Raw genomic sequence first — 18,513 nt, 5'->3', positions numbered from 1 at the left:
AAATACATACGTGAAGAAAGAAAAATGACTTACTTGTTCCTTCTATAAGCAGTTCTTGTCCATGGCTACCCAAAAGTGTCCGAGAAAGAAAAGGTGCAAAATCTACAAATATCTCTCGCAGAAGAGGAGCTGCCTTTTCCAAAGCATGTTCGAGTCTCTCTGTAATGCTAATGGAAAGATGTTATTAATTATTGTTGATCAATTTTTTAATTTTTAAAATGAGTTTCTGTAAAAATGTAAAATTACATGAAAAACTGAAAATCATCTAATGACTCATTATAGCTATGTATATCATTCCTTCTGCCTGGAATATCCATTTCTATCCTATTGTACATTGCCACCCCTAGTCCTCACAAACAACCTGGCTAACAACCATTCCAAACATTAGCTCTTATTACAAGTCTTAACAGGCTAGTAGAGAGCACTTGATTTTAGCCCCCTGACAACCAAAAAAACTTTTTTATCAAAATTTAACAATCTTCAATCAGATTTTCTATTGACCATGACCATGCACATATATATATATGCAATCCTGTGTGTGTGCATATATGTGTGTGTGTATATGTGTTTATACATAAATAGTTGCCAATGTGAGGCAAATTCAAGTTTTGCTTTTTGGAACTTTATGGAAAATTTTTTATCAAATCTTTTATCAAAGTTTATCAATCTTTTATCTAATTTTCTATTGACCATGACTATGCATATATATATAGAGAGAGATACATACATATACCCACACATACACATATATACACAGATGCCATGTGAGGCAAACTCAAGTTTGGCTTTTTGGAACTTACTAGAAAATTTTTTTCAATATTTTCAATCTGCGGTTGGTTCAATCCATATCCAACTGTATATATATATAATATTTAATGAGTTAAATGACCAACCTAGACAGTATATTAAAAAGCAAAGACATGACTTGGTCAACAAAGGTCTGTCTAGTCAAGGCTATGGTTTTTCCAGTAGTCATGTATGGATGTGAGAGTTGAACTATAAAGAAAGCTGAGCGCCGAAGAATTGATGCTTTTGAACTGTGGTGTTGGAGAAGACTCTTGAGAGTCCCTTGGACTGCAAGGAGATCTAACCATTCCATCCTGAAGGAGATCAGTCCTGGGTGTTCATTGGAAGGACTGATGCTAAAACTCCAATACTCTGGCCACCTGATGCAAAGAGCTGACTCACTGAAAAGACCCTGATGCTGAGAAAGATTGAAGGCAGGAGGAGAAGGGGACGACAGAGGATGAGATGGTTGGATGGCATCACCGACTCAATGGACGTGAGTCTGGGTGAACTCCGGGAGTTGGTGACGGACAAGGAGGCCTGGCGTGCTGTGGTTCATGGGGTCGCAGAGAGTCGGACATGACTGAGCGACTGAACTGAACTGAACTGAATGAGTTAAAAAAAGAAGTCCCCTGTGCATTTCAGGAATTTCATTTTCTAACTTATGAACCAAACATGTATACAAATAGTCACTACTTATTTATTGTTCCTACAAAGAGTACTTCCTATTTATACTAGCAACAAGAGATGCTACTGAAATTATCAACAGGTAAGCTGCTGGAAACTTCTGTGGTCAACAACCATCTCTTCCCAGGTGCTCCACATAATACTATTTCTCTCTATTGATCTCATGGAGCCTCTTATCCCCGGATGACATCACAGTTATGAGCCTACACTTGTAGCACCCAAGTAACTTTACTTGTAAAATGCTATGCATTTTCCGACTGTGGTAAGGCATATATCAAGAACTCTAGCCACAAAGGCTCTAGTGGTGAAATATATTCACAGCCTTCCAAATGAGAACTTGAAACACATATTCCTAACTAGACAAGATAACAGACAGTAAAAATCTATCTATAATTCAATATCAACATAAACTTATTTCAGCATTTCTAGGGAAGAAGAACAATGAATTCCAAATGTTCAATCTACAATTATATGAAATGTAAGCCATAAGTTACTAACTACCTGTGAAATTAAATATGTTATCCATTCAGCATTTATTGATCACAAATAGCTACTTCTCAGGAAACTTTTACACCTCATCTTCTTTCAGAAATAACTTCTAAAATATTCCCAAGCCTCTAAATGTCATTTTGAAAAAAAAGTAAATTAAAAAAATTATAGCTAGATATTTTAAGAGTTATCAAAAGGAATAAATCACAAATATCCAAATTAATAGCTTGAATACCTCATATTTGAAACTTGGTCTTGTGAAACTGAACCAACTGTTGGAACTGCAGGTAATTTTGCATTAGATGATCTACCACCTATAAGAGAAAATAACCATTTATGGGATGAATAAGAGTTCAAACAAAAAAGCTATCTTGATACCAAATCACACACAAAAAAATACTATATTGCATTTTGCCAGATACCACAGTTAGTAAAGAACCTGCCTGCCAATGCAGGAGAGGCAAGAGATGCAGGTTCAATCCCTGAGTCAGGAAGATCCCCTGGAGAAGGAAATGGCAACCCACTCCAGTATTCTTGCCTGGAAAATCACATGGACAAACAAGTCTGGAGGGCTACAGCCTATGGGGTTGCAAAGAATCCAACATGACTGAGCACGCACACACCCACTACATTTTTAATGGCTATTATAATTTGATGGGACTTCCCTCGTGGCTCATTGGTAAAGAATCTGCCTGCAATGCGGGAGATGTGGGTTTGATCCCTGGGTAGGGAAGATCCCTTGGAGAAGGAAACAGCAAACCTCTCCAGTATTCTTGCCTGGGAAATCCCATGGACAGAGGAGCCTGGCGGGCTACAGTCCATGGGGTTATAAGAGAACTGGACATGACTTAGAGACTAAACAACAGCATAATTTGGATAACATTAAAATCTATCAATTAGCAAGGTTTTTCTTGAATCATTTAATGTATAATTATCACATAAAGGAGTCTTTGCAACCATCAGCTGAAGAAGTAATAGAAAATTCTAAATCACTCAATTGGGATCATGATTCATTCAGTTCAACACCAAATAGCAAAGGACATACACAAGTAGAAACTTCTTAAAATGGAAGCAAAAAGGAGAAACCAGTAATTCCAAATTTACCTTAAATAGGTATGCCTCATTACCATGAAAACTGTCTCTATGCAGTCACTAAATAACTTCTGCTCTATACTTTAAATGCTTCTGAGTCTAGTTCAGCAAACATCATGCAATGACCAACTGAGAACTCTTTCTTAAGTGATGCAAGTAGAACACACACTCCCTCATGGGTGTCCTCACTGTAATTAGGACATAGCCTGATGTTGTGTTTGTCATACTGTATTTCAATTGATTTTTTAAATGTCCTTTTCCCTCGTATACTAATCTTTTTGAAAGCAGAGATCTCATCTTTTTCATCCATCTCTCTGAAACACCTAGATAAAGTAACTCCATAGAAGGTTCTCAATTTATAATTGCAGAAATCGTTCCCTTAATCAAACCATCTCCCAAATTTTAGCAGGTCATTTTTCCCACCTGGTATATAATTCCCTCTCCATTTCCTATAATTTTATGCCCCTATCTTTGTTCAAACTACTATATAAAATTAATTTCCATCATGTGATCTAATTTTACTCTCCAATGAACACTCCCAGATATCCTTATTTTTGTTTATCTGTATTGTTCAATGGCCAACTCACTCTCTTAGAGTACAAACTGTTCACACTATCCTGCCCTATACAAGAGCTAACTCTTCATGTTTTCCAAAAATAACTGTGCTTATAAATTTTACTTGGCAAGAGAAAAATAAATAGCAGGAAATTAACTCTGACAGAGTCAAAGAATGGACAACACACAGTATAGGAAATTATGAAAAAGTCCAGAAGACTAATTTGTATGATAATTTACTGAGGCTTTGGAGAGTTCTAAAAAGTTCATAAACGTAGGGGAAAAATAAAATTCCCATTTAAGAATCAGAATATATGAGATAGAAAAGCATTTAATTTAAGCTAGGAGGACGACCTGAAGAAACAGAAGGGTCATTTTCTAAGACTGGTAATAGGGTGAAAGAAGAAAAGAGAGGACAAACACAGTGTTAAATGCCGCTCTCCAACACAGGGATTGCAAGAGTCACTGGAACTCAACTGGGATGGTATCCTAACAACGTGGAGGGTATACGTACAGGAGATGTACATATTTTGCTTGCACTGGCAGTCCAGGAAGTAAAATTTCCATTTCTAAAAACAATGTCTTAAAAGGACGCCAAGTTAGTATCAGAGCAGACTGAAATCCCATCACAATTCTATAGAGGGATGGACCAAGAAAGGCAACAGACATACTGAAGCAAATGAAACAAAGATGCAAAGCTTACACACAAGGAGGGAAGAGAGGCTTGAAGAACTTTGCAATCTATCAGGATGCACTATCAAAGATCTGCTGCAGACAAACTGGTGTGGACAGAAAGACAGATAAGAGAGAAACAGAAGAAGAAATTTCCATCTAGCATGTAGAAAAAAAGATGGCAGAAACAGGTGAGAAGGTAGAAAAGCAGCCTCTTTGACATTTGGGAGCTGGCCCTGTAATGTCAACTAGGCCCTGGTGTGGTCAAGGGCTGGCTTTAGAACCTACAACTAGGTCATGGTGTTCTCTCGCTGACTGTGAACAATTTCATTGAACAGCAACATCAAACAATGCCATGTCATGACCATAATGAACCAACATGAAATACCACTCTGTAATCATGTCCCAAAAGACCAAAACATGAATTCCGGTCAAGTAACAAAGATGGTCAAACATCCCAAACTCTAATATGAAAGCCTGCTATTTCTTTACTAATTAGAGCTTTAGCCTCCATCAAGTCTTCCACGAGTCTAGATAAGATTTAACTAAGGTATCTAAAATCACAGAATTACCCATGCTTCCTGACAGTACCTAATTCAGAAGAAAGGCCCATTTCCATAACCCTGCCCTCAAATTATCATTTTTTTCCCCAATTATATTTACCCAATGCATGGATACATCCTGATTTTTACATTCAGAAATGTTCTGTACAAGCCCTCCTAGTCCCAGTCCTTTTCCAAAGGCAGCCACTATCGGCAGTTTGGAAACATATCCTTCTGGACTGTTCTCTACACTTACATACAAACTCAAACCCTTTAATAAATCGTTTTCCCGGAGACATCCCAAGTTTTCTCATTGTGTACATTCTCCCTCACTGAATTAATTTATTCAAACAAAGGTTTATTACTAGGATCTTGATTGGAGGACACTGATACAGACTTCAGATGATGTCATCAGAGAAAAGATAGGAATCGTGGGCTTATTTTAAAAGAAACAGAATTTAAGAAATCTCTAAGTAAGAATTATTTTCCATAACAATCTATTTCATCATGGTAAGATGCACATTCTTCCACATGAAAACATCTCTTAAATCAATGAATTTTACAAAGGTATCTTAACAAGTAGTTAACCAGAAGTTGAGACCTAATTGTGAGAAAGCTAGATAAAATCAGGAAAGCAACAGAATCAAATCTGTAATTTGGTAAATGACTAAAGGAGGAGGAATGCAGTAACTCTGAGTTCATTGTTTTGACAATCTACAACCTCAAGATTATATAAACTAGAGGAAAAACAGTTGTAAAATATAAGCATATCATAGAGGACACGTATGCCTTGGAGATATTTTGCGTTCAGGTCCATACCACAGCAATAAAGTAAATATCACAACAAAGTAAGTTTTTTGGTTTCCCAGTGCATAAAAATCCATTTGACACCATAGGGTTACAACATACTTTCAATCTGTTACAAAATTTATTTTAATTTTTAAAAATATATTTAAACCACACTATATCTGAAAACCACAGTAAAGTGAAGCACAGTACTGCATTCTTTTACAAATTGTGTTTTTTACAAATTGAAGGTCTGTGGCAACTCTGTGTCAAGCAAGTGTATGGACACCATTTCTCCAATGATAATTGTTCACATCACATCTAAGCACCCACATTTTGGTGATTCTCATATTTCAAACTTTTTTTCTTTTTATTATTATATTTATTATGGTGATCTGTAATCAGTGATCTCTGATGTTATTACTGCAAAACTATCATGACTGAAGGCTTCAGTTATGGTTAGCACTTTTAATAATAAATTAGTTTAAATTAAGGTATACACATGGTATTTTTAGACATAATGCTATAGGGATAGTGTAAATAACTTTTATATGCACTGGGAGACAAAAAATTCATGTGACTCACTTTGTGATACTCACCTTATTGCAGTGGTCTCCAAGATATGCCTGTATATCAGATACATACTCTTATTAACATACATATCTATTTAGCACAGTCCCTAACCTGACCACTGAGAGGACCTGAGAGCATCTAACGCCTGACTGTATGCACCGTGGCTTTTAAGTACTATACCCCACTATATAAACAAACCAGAAACAGTTAACTTAGTATCTGTGGAAGAAAAGCACAAAATGAACTTGAAACATCTACTATTGTTTTTTAGAAGGCAAGGAATTGTCCAAGGAATGACAGGATACGTCACAGTGGCAAAGGAGCCAGCATAAAGGGACTCGCACCTACCAAGATGAAGACGATCTGAACGTGACAATAACAACAGGAACTGATTATAACACACCCAATGAAACAGGAAGCCATGAAGCCATACTGATAAAACTGATAAAATTAACAATCTGGAAAACAGGATATTTAAAGGATTTCAAAGTATATCTCGACAAAACAGTTATTAATTGCAACTCTACAATATAGAAACCTGGCAGTTGGAGAAGGAAATGGCAACCCACTCCAGTATTCTTGCCTGGAGAATCCCATGGACGGAGGAGCCTGGTGGGCTACAGTCCACGGGGTCGCAAAGAGTCGGATATGACTGAGCAACTTCACTTTCACTTTCACTTTCAACCCTCAGCTAAGAAGACTGTCAGCTCCAGTGTTTGCTATTGATTGTCTTCTTGAGTTCTCAAAGACCTGTGACCATATTTTTTTAAGTTGCCTGTTTTCTAATTGCATCACTTTACACACTGTTGTCTAATAATATGTGGTATTTAGCATGCCTTCTTAATTATTTTGAGCAGCCATTGCCTGTATTTTCTTAGCACCTCCTTGGTTTTCTTATGTGAACTCATCTGACAGGGAAATGCAGCTTTTTTGTTTGCCCTCTCTGCCTACTCGACCGTCTGAGTCAGTGTTCTAACTAATCCCTGATGGTCTCTGAGCTACTGTTCTACCAGACTCAGTAGTTATGTGCTTCAGGAATTTTTCACTAGAATTGGTCCTATTAGGAGACTCTTGGTGTCACCTTTGTTATCTTAAAAGCCGGTCCCTTCGCTGAGGCTCTTAATTTTTTGAAAACTTGATTCTATTTCAGCTGAAAATTGGCAAGGCTATTTAAAAAATTGATGGAAGCCATTTAAGAAATTGAAAAGTAATCGCAAACAACATTGGGTAGTTGTGACTTTCAGTTCTGTATCAGTTGAATTTTTGTGCTCTTTTCCCTGTGTACGTGGTGGTTCTATTTTTCTCCAATAAAACTTTTTATTTAAAAAAAAAAAAAAAGAAACCTGGCAGTTATACTTTAATCAAGTGATGAAAGTGGTCACTGTCAAGCATTTTAACAGATCAAAATTGTGCACCATATGATTAGATTCTTTCCTTCTCTGTCTCAGAACAGTCCTTCCAGAGAAATATAATTATTTTAATCAAAAGGAAATATCAGATCAACCCAAATTCAGGGACACTCATTTGGTTGTTCCCAACATTTTACAATAAACAATGTTTTGTATATGCTTATATAAATCTATATGCACTCCTTTATATCCTTGAAGTAACTTCCTGAAGTCAATAAGCCCGAAGTTTAACTGTTGATACACACTGGCTTCCCTGGTAGCTCAGCTGGTAAAGAATCCACCCATAATGCAGAAGACCTCCATTTGAACCCTGGGTTGGGAAGATCCCCTGGAGAAAGGGATACACTACCCACTCCAGTATTCTTGGGCTCCCCTGGTGGCTCAGATGGTAAAGAATTTGCCTGCAACACAGGAGACCTGGGTTCAATCCCTGGGTTGGGAAGATCCCTTGGAGAAGGGAAAGGCTACCCACTCCAATATTCTTGCCCGAAGAATTCCACGGACAGAGGAGCCTTGAAGGCTACAGTCCATGGGGTCACAAAAAGTTGGACACAACTGAGTGACTTTCACTTGCACACACTGTCAAATTGCCCTAAAGAAAGAAAAAGTAATCCCCACTTCTTCGATTATTAATAAAATTGAATGTATTTTTCCCAATTGACAGGAAACAAAACAGGAAACATAATAGATTGTTCTGATCTTTTGAGTATTTTTATTGGAATCTTGTTCTTTATGATTCCACTCATCAGCCACCCACAACCAAAGCATTTTCAAATTGAATCCTAGCTCTATCAATGTAAGGTCAGTTTGTTTGATAACAAGTACCCTTTAGAGGTTACAGGACACATGTTGAGGGCAAAGAGAAAGGACTCTGTCGCTCACTGTGTGGCCTTGGGCAAAGTTACTTAAGCTCTCCCTGCTTTCCTCACCTCATCTACAAAATGAACAGTGATACTGACGTCACAGGATTATTTCAAGGACTAAATACTGAGAACCTATACCGCAGCAAACATACACTGACAGTTTCCCCTCCTACTCTTCTATTCTAGGATCACCTTTAAAATACTGAAAGGAACTTATCATGTTTCCCTTTAGTCTGTACTTGAGGTTGACAAGACACCCAAATTTCTCAATGATTATTCATGTGACATTAAGCACAGGTAACTTAAATGAGATGAAGCTTATAAAACGAAGTACCTTTACAAATTTCCCCATACAAACTTAAGATGAAAGGTAAATTCTTTTGAAAAATCTAGAACCCAATCCCAGATCTCACTGCTATAAAAAGTAGATTGCCAACAGTTTCATTTATCAGACTGGTATAAAAAAACACACAGCCATAAACATTTGGTAAATCTAGCCACTGTCCTCCACAGCCTGTCACTGCCTCACACCATTCCCAAGACTTCCTGGATTACTTCAATTTATCCAGGCACTTTGATGCAGCTTGCTCACTCAACTAAGGCAAAGTTAATTCTGGGTATAGAAAAACAAACCAAGGCTCTAATCAGGGGTTTTGTAGATTTAACTAATTAAGAAATAGTAAAGATCTGGGGTAACTTGACCTTCTGAGAAACATGATTGGTCTTTAGGCAGAATTTGATCAATAATCAGCAGTTGTGATTACAGGTCTCAGCCAAACAGAAACATTTGGAAATGTGGACTATTTTATTGGAGAGCAGGTACTTCAGCAATCTTCCCACAGTTACCCTCTGGATAATCACCCAGCCTCGCTCTCAGTCTGAGCATACTCCTACAAGATGAACTAATCCAGAGTGAATCTCTCTTCTCCACAACACATTTCCTCCCCCTTCCATTGATAATTAGAGCTGACTTTTCTTTTTATTAAGATTACAGTTTCTTGCTGACCTTTCTGCCATACTTACCACCCTGCTCAAGAAAGAGCTATCATTACATAAAAAACTAATAAACTGAACAGAATCTATCTTAATGCATAGGATTGATTTTAAAATGAAGTTAAAGTACACATTTTTTTCATACTGACAAATTTTTTAAAGTACATGTATCAATTCCCATATTTTCACTGCCAAATGATTTCCAGTCTTGCATTCTGAAAATAAAATTTCAAACTGGAATGCAAGATAAGGTGAAATTGAAAATTTTTATTTCTGTCAGGACCAATCCTTCTATTCCCACATAACCCTCATTTAGTGCTTCAAAGACCAAACACTGTTATTACACTCAGTTAATCACACCTGCGATTTTCTAGATTCCTGAGAGCAATATGACCATTGAATCGTGGTTGGCCACTGACTTCTGCTACCAGTGATTAATGAAATATTTCTGAGCTTTGTTTTTAGTGATTGTTTTTAAAGACCATCTTTATTTAGACTATGTTGGACATTTTCTCTAAAAGGACTAATTGGCATCTTTTCTTGAGCTTTTCTGAAGTTGACAAAAAGGAACATAGAAGGTTCAATCTAGTTAAAAATAGAGATAGAAGTAAAAATCTCAAGAAAATGTATAAAATTCACAAAGTAGTTTAAAACATTAGCTTTAACTGTCCAAAATGAATCTAATTTTAATAAGCTGAAATATATATATCAAAATTTGCAATAAACAAGGAGCATTGAGGGCTCAAAAAAATAAAAGTAACACAAATAATTCCTTGATACTACCCTAGAAATAATATCAATTTTCAAACCTACATTTTTTACTGTGATCTATAGCAGAAAGGGATTTTCTTTAACCTTTTTAAATCACAAGAAGACACATTATGGAGAAAGATAAATGAATCAATCAGCAACAGTTTTAAGAAAAAGAAAAAAAAAAACACAAAATTCACACCAGGTGTCCTTCATTCCTACTAGACAGAAAAATGTAACTTCCAAATACATTCTGCATTTTTTCAGCTCAGATTAATCATAAATATACGACAAATTTGTTTTAAACTAATTAAACAATAAAAATAAATATTTTCAACAAGTGATCACACATGTAAATTCAAAAGCTACTTCCAACCTGTGAAATGCTACTGACTTATCTTTTCCTAATCCGTACACTGACAAACTGTCTCCTTCAAACTGACATTTTTCCAGACACTCAAAAGAACAAAAAGGAAAATGTAAATAGATCATCTGTCTAGCATCTATCCAGAGAATAGCCAATTGTTTACTCAAGGTCCCTAAGGGTCTACATAAATAATGTCCTTTGCAATAAAGTCTCATTAAAACAAATGCCAATATTTAATCCCTAAACACTATATTTTTCAACTGCACTCTCTCCTTTTCTCCCTCTCTCCCTCACCACCCATTCCAGACCGGTTCAAGGAGGGACAGTCTACATGACAGTTTAAACTCTTCATTAAAAAAAGAAACTTTTATTGAATAAGTAAAGATAAGCCTCTTGGGTCAAACATTATAAAAAGTGAAGAACCAAGTATTTTTCTTTGACAGTAAAAATAAACATTCTAATTAATATCAATAATATGCATGGCTCTGATAAAAAGAATATAGAGCCTAATATTCTAATAAAGGTATGATTATTGAATTTTGCAAATTAGCAAACACTCAGCACTTAAAGTACTTAAGAGCAATTCATTTAGATCCTTCATTGAGCTTACTTCAATTCTGTTTTAATCATTTATGCTTTGCAATCACACAAATTTGAAAAATACCACAGGATATTTAAATAAAGCGTAACTGCATCTTAACACGCAGTCTGGGCGATTAAACCTTTACTGATGAGTAACTTGAAAATCTATAAATTTTGATATATTTCTAAAAACCTCTATTTTCCCTTTTAGTGTTCTTTATAAAAAAATATGCATACACAAAGGGTATACTTTGTTCCCTGGTGAATCTTTTACAACTTACTATGAAAGATCTGTCATTATTATATTAAATGTTTTTGCTAATAAAATGCTACAAGAGCTAAGAAATATTATTCAAACCAAACTCTGAAATTTGAACACTGATCATCATTTGAATAACGTACACTGCTTTAAAATTTATTTACAAATTTATTTTTCACAGAATTATTTTGGAGGTAATGTTTTAACAGAAAAGTCTTTGACCTCACATAAGTTGACAAGCTCTAATTCTTCTTCTGGGATCCAGTCCTAGTTTCTCTTTAATTGTGCCACACATAAAACATAGCAATCACATTTTTACATCAAAATTTCCAAACAGTTTAAACTTTTCTGGTACAAAACTCATGTTTTATGCTTTCTATTCCCATGATTTCTTCCAAGGAAATTCCCATTTTTGCTAATGTACCATCAGCATATTTTTATTAACTAATAACTATTATTGAATATTAATGGTTCATTTTTTGTTGGTGACTCGCTATAAAATTGAGAACTGAAGTCATCCCACAGCACAAAGATTTATTGTCTACAGGGACAGATATTAACTATACTTTCAAATAAAGAAAATAATCCATGATCAAACCCAAGACTTATACCTAACTTGCTCAGATTTACAAGAATAAACTGCCCAGCCCAGCACATAATCAAAATAATAATTCATTCACAAATCATTTTCCCCAAATCCTGTTTGAGCCAGAAAGATAATAAGATTGAATATATTGTATATAGCCTACTTTTTAATGGCAAATAACTTAAATCAAGAGATCTACCAAAAGGAAAACAAAAAAATCTATCAACTAAAATTATTAACAGCAGAGATAACTCTTTATTTGATTGGATTCCAGGTGACAAGAGAACAGACAAGGGAAGTACGGTAGGCAAAAGCATGAAAAGCAGGGCTGTAGGAGAGTCAGAAACAGGACTTCTTATCAAAGCAATAATGTTCAGGGCAGCAATCAATGGACTGGAATAGAAGCAACAAACTAAAATCAAGATACCACATAAGTGACAACAGGAGCCTAGTGGCAAAAGAAGAGGAAAAAGATATCAAAAGAAGTGACAAAACTAAAGACCACCATCATAAAAACAACTTACAATGATTTAAAACAGAATGAATTAATTTTTTAAATAATGGGAGCTAGAGAGAAAAAGGAAACTACTATAAAATCTACCCCAAAATGGAAGACAGTGGGAACTATTTAGGAAATACTACCACCATAAACTATAAAATTTAAATAAGCAGAGGGAAACTGGTAAATTATGACTTGGATGCAAAGTGCTTCACTAACTAAAGCCTTTGTGTGGATCACAACAAACTGTGGAAAATTCTTAAAGAGATCGGAATATCAGACCACCTTAACTGTCTGCTGAAAAATCTGTATGAAGGTCAAGAAGCAACAGTTAGAACTGAACATGGAACAACAGACTGGTTCAAAATTGGGAAAGGAGTACATCAAGGCTATATATTGTCACCCTAATTATTTACTTATTTAACTTCTATGCAGGGTACATCAAGTGGAACACCAGGATGGATAAAGCACAAGTTGGAATCAAGACTGCTGGGAGAAATAATAACCTCAGATATATCCAGATGATATACCCTAATGGCAGAAACTGAAGAAGAACTAAAGAGCCTCTTGATGAGGATGAAAGAGGAGAGTGAAAAAACTGGCTTAAAACGCAACACTCAAAAAACCATGGCATCCGTTTCATCACTTTATGGCAAACAGAAGGGGGAGAAAGTGGAAGCAGTGACAAGTTTTATTTTCTTGGGCTCCAAAATCACTGTGGATGGTGACTGCACCCATGAAATTAAAAGACCCTTGCTCCTTGGAAGGAAAGTTATGACAAACTTAAGACAGCATATGAAAAAGCAGAGACATCTATCTGCCAACAAAGGTTCATAGAGTCAACACTATGGTTTTTCCAGTAGTCATGTATGGATGTGAGAGTTGGACCATGAAGAAGACTGAGCACTGAAGAATTGCTGTCAAATTGTGGTGCTGGAGAAGACTCTTGAGAGTCCCTTGGACTGCATGAAGGTCAAATCAGTCAATCCTAAAGGAAATCAACCCTAAATATTTCTTCAAAGGACTGACACTGAAGCTCCAATACTTTGGCCACCTGATGTGAAGAGCCAACTCACTGGGAAAGATCCTCATGCTGGGAGAGACTGAGGGCAGGATGAGAAGGGGGCAACAGAGGATGACATGGTCAGATGGCATCACCAAGTCAATGAACATGAGTTTGAGTAAACTCTGGGAGATGGTGAAGAACAGGGAAGCTTGCACTCCATGGGGTTGCAAAGAGTCAAACACAATTTAGCAACTGAACAGCAGCAGCATCCAACAATTACAACAGCCTTCAAGACAGATAATTATTCTGTAATTCTGCATATGGCTCTTCAGGGTGAGTATTTTAGATTATAATGACTACTGGAAAATGGCCTCAGAAAAAAATTTATCATAAGGTTTTTATATTAAATAGCAAACTAGCGTGTGTGTTCTCAGTCGTGTCCGACTCTTTGCAATCCCATTGACTGTAGCACACCACGCTGCTCTGTCCATGGGATTTTCCCAGGCAAGAATACTGGAGTGGGTTGCCATTTCCTCCTCCAGGGGAGCTTCCTGCCTCAGGGGTCCCTGGCAGGTGGATTCCTTACCACTTGTGCCACCTGGGGAGCCCCCTTTCTATCAAATATTACCTATAACTCAGCCTTTTTCTATTTATATTATTACCCATATACCAGCTTTCTTTCTATTTATCTCTTCTGAAGACTGCAGGAATTTTTTTCTTTCCCTTGTATCACTGTTATTTATTTTTTTATTTAACATTTTTTGTCTTTATTGAAATAAGTCAGACAAAAACTGCACGAATTTTTAACACTCAGATCCTATTTAATTTGTCCCATAAACTGAAATTAAAGGGCACTGTATTCAAAATAAGATGAAAATACTGAACTTACTACATATGGTCTAGGAAGTTACCAGAAATTAATATTACTGAATTTAGAAGATGGCAGAAAGTGTCATAGATGTTAGTAACATCTGCCTTTTTCCCAACAGGGGGCTGATCTGGAAAAATCACAGCTGATCCTTTTTAAGGCTTTTGGATGGAGGTGAGAGAACAGAAATCTGCATAACTGGTCCAAAATAGATCACCAAATTGCTTCTTCTCCGAAATAAAAAAACAAAACACATCAGAGTATAATGGAACAATAAAGAAGAAGGAAATGCTACTAAAGTACTATACTTATTTTCCTTTATAATTTCTAAGACAATGAATGATTAAAAAATATATACATATACAACACTACTGCAAGATATTAATGACACAGGAATAAAGAGGGGGTAAAACTGAGAAGGTATAATATGGGAACTCTCTACCTTCCATTCCTATAAACTAAAACATCTAAAAACTAAGGTCTATTACTTTGCTTAAATGTTTTAATAAAACAAAAAACGAGACAGCACAAGGCTGTCTACTACCATTGCAGCTTTTAGTTTCCTTATAAACGTTTTTCTACAACAACTATTTTTCCTAAGTATAAAAATAATATAGGATTACTGATAAATTTTTGAAAAATATACTAAACTTAAAAATTTCAAAAATCAAAATTTCCAGTAATTCATGGTAACTTCATGAAATTCAGTAAATCATGTAACTTCAGTGTAGATTTCCTTGCTTTTTATATATGAAAAATATATACATACTTCAAATATTTACTAATACACAGCATGTAAAGTGTTGCATGGAATATTTTATTTAACCTACTGTGAGCATTTTCTACTATCACTCAACACTAAGAAAGTTGTAAAGAATTAATCACATTTAAAATTTTGAAAAAATGTTTCTGTTGACACAAGTAAAATAACTACAGTGAAAGGGGGGGAAAAACAGGGACAATAAACAAACAATTTTAGTCTTTGTTTCTAGAACACAAGCTATGTAGTACACAGAAAGGAAAAATAAAACGTCCCTGACAGTTGGCTAGTAGAAATATCAAGTTTGAAGCAAAACTCTCTTGAGATATACATGTTTACCAAATAAAAGTAGAACAGTGGATAGAAGGACTGAAATGCCCCAAAAGATGAGGGGAAAACATTATTTCTGATTTTAATACAGCCCACCTACTCATTCTTTCAAAATTCCTTCTATTTTTCATTAATCTCATCCTAGAGTAATAAGAAAGAATAAATCCTTTGGGGGATTAATTTTTTTCTAATTTTTGAGTTCTGGGTTTTTTTTAAGGCAATAGCACAACACAGAAAAATACTACTTATATAAAATAATATCCCCCTTGTTTTAACTTGGTCTTTTTTTTCTTACAGACTGCAGCAGGTTTAATAGCAGCCCAAAAGGTATGCCCAAGTTGTAACCCCCAGAACCAAAGAGGACCTCATTTGGAAAAACGATCTTTGTATGTGTGATTGTGGATTTTGAGATGAGATCAGCCTGGATTAAGGTGGGCCCTTGTTTGTGCTCAGCTGTGTGGACTCCTTGCTACCCATGGACTGTAGCCTGCCAGGCTCCTCTGTCCATAGACTTTTCCAGGCAACAATACTGGAGTGGGCTGCCATTTCCTACTCAATAACTTGGTCTTTTTAATATCACATAGCCTTCAAAGTTCACCTAGTATGATCACCAAGTTTCTAATCAACAGCTAGGATTTAAGATCTTGCACCCCAGACTTTGGAAAGAATATAGAAAGAGAGATGGGACAAAAATCAAACTTCAGTAAGAGTTACTGAACTACCAAGACCTACGCCTGAATGATGACAGACTCGAGGGCAGCATTCCCTTCCCGAGTATCTGATTCAGACACTATGCAAGAGACAGCAAAGTACTGGATACCACATGAACATCTGGCAACTGATAAACAGACTCAAAGACCAAATTTCACCAAAACTCTCTCATACTAACCACTACCTATACACATCGCAAGAGCAGGGAGAGGAAAAAAGTATTTTAATAAATCTGTCATTCATTCATCCACCTAATCAGCGGCATCCAATTCATCACACACTACTATGTTTAAGTGGGAAAAGCACTGAAATTCTTGATTTAATTTATTTCATATTACTCAAATTTATTCAGAAAATCATTCAATAATCAACATCATACTACAAAAGTATAATCATTTAAAACATGCCTTACAAAACTTTTTACTTAATCAACAATCCTAAACTTTGCTAAAATGGGATTAAGATTCATGCTGTAGTCACTGGTAACAAACTCACCAGGTGATTCTCCCCCCACATCTGAGGCTTGAGCTGAATCTACTGAAGAAACCACACTAACAGCATTGGTAGGTATACCTGTAAGTGTGGAAGGTAAGACTGCTGATTTTTTTGTTGCAACGATGACACTTCTGTAATAAAGAAAACAAATAGATTTCAAAATACAGAAGACTGAACAATTACATACATTTCAAAACAGAAAATAGGAAACCACCTTCTTTCTACCTTATATCTCTATTTTGATGTACAATTTAGAAAATATTCTCAATAAGAAATCACTTCAATGGTATTCACATTAGATTATTCTTTACTTTTTAGAATCAAGATAATGTTTTATGAAAATATAATAATACATGTTAACATTTAAACTTATATTTACTATATTCTTTAAATTTAGAATCATCTTTAATTATCCAACTTAAAATATAACCAGAGGTATATACAAAAAAGAAATATGGCATTCATGTGAAGTAACTTTTTCTTCACCTCAGAAGTGAAGCAGAAAACTCAACAGATTTCTACAAGAATTTTAAAGCACCAGTAAGTTGAAATGATAAAACCTTAGAAATCTTAAAGTAAGAAAATGCAGATATTAACAATTTTTAAACATGTATACAATCAAATTTTTACTTTTCAACCCTCAAAGACTATCTTATAATAATATTACATAGAAAAAACAATGCATATGCATAAAAGCTAGACGTAAAAATATCAACTAATCAAATTTGTTCATTTCTGTATTATTTAAACACAGGTATTTATGATATACCAATTTCAATTAGAGGGTAATACTTTATGCCAAAATAGTAACTAAAAGACCTTATTAGGCATAACGTAAAAGGCACTTTTAATTGAAGTTAGCTCCATAAACATGCAAAAACCCAGTTAATGAGGTAAAGAGGACAGCTGATATATAATGCACTCCCACAGCAGTGCTTACTTTTAATTACCTGGTGTTAACCATAAGCCTAAAGTCTTCAACATTCAATTTATTTAATCACATCTTTTGTTGACAATATTGTAACTGCAAGCTTCAAGTATTCCCTTAACAGCTTTATTCAGTTTCGAAATAAAGTTACTTAGATACTTGATCCCAATAAATGCATTCAGAAGTGAAAATTATATAATTCCAATACTTTAAAAATACATTTTGTTTCTGCTGCTACATCAGAAAGAGATAACACAAAGTGAAATAGGTTCTGTTTTACTTCAGTGCCTATCACGTGACAGCAAACACTGTCGCCAATTAAATCAAGTTCTCCCGTGCTAGGCACGGTGTGCTCAGTGTTCTTGGGGGTAGCTGGTGTCACATCATTATAAGGGTGACTGCCAATGTTAACTATACACTAAAAAATAGAAGCAACAGCCACCTGAGCCCTCAATCCAAAACGCTGTGCTTAAATCATGGTAGCTTATGTCACAGGAAGATTACTGACTTTAGGGGGAGTGGACGACCCCCTCTCTGCCTGTGTGTGTGCGTGCGTGCGTGCGTGCGTGCGTGTGTGTGTGTGTGTGTGTACACGTGTGCTGGTAGTGCATTCACAAAACAATACAAAATGTACTTTGTGCATTACCTGCTACAGGCAAAACTTTACAAGCCCATTGTTTAAGAAAATCTGTAGCTATTTATTTGCTAGCAAGCCATTCTGACGGGAGAGGGGCGAACATGGAGGATTTACTCTGATATTTGTTTACAAAAGAAACAACAAGCAAGATCTAGTTTACTCATACAAGAGCCAAGTGCTGATAGGAGCAACAGAATTTAGTATTTAGAAAAAGAGAAACCGTTTTTTCTATATTTGAAATCTAAGCCATAAGCCTACCCTATTGTACCAGCAATTCTACTCTTAGAA

At 35.6% G+C, this 18,513-nt stretch overlaps 1 protein-coding gene across 4 annotated transcripts in view; it reads right to left on the bottom strand.

Annotated features, from left to right (window-relative positions):
- The window catches only part of LRBA (LPS responsive beige-like anchor protein), a 725,807-nt gene that overhangs the window by 524,442 nt on the left and 182,852 nt on the right, over positions 1-18,513 (bottom strand). For all 4 annotated transcript variants that reach the window (XM_043484720.1, XM_043484733.1, XM_043484732.1 and 1 more), the window contains exons 31-33: positions 16,661-16,791; positions 2,198-2,276; positions 34-167 (exon numbers count right to left, since the gene is read on the bottom strand). In XM_043484720.1, coding sequence (XP_043340655.1) covers positions 34-167; positions 2,198-2,276; positions 16,661-16,791 — 344 coding nt within the window. The remainder of the gene's footprint in view (positions 1-33; positions 168-2,197; positions 2,277-16,660; positions 16,792-18,513) is intronic.

This window comes from Cervus canadensis, chromosome 1 (assembly GCF_019320065.1).
Source record: "Cervus canadensis isolate Bull #8, Minnesota chromosome 1, ASM1932006v1, whole genome shotgun sequence".
NCBI classification, from domain to species: Eukaryota; Metazoa; Chordata; class Mammalia; order Artiodactyla; family Cervidae; genus Cervus; species Cervus canadensis.
This window is presented reverse-complemented; position numbering and strand designations above follow the sequence as displayed.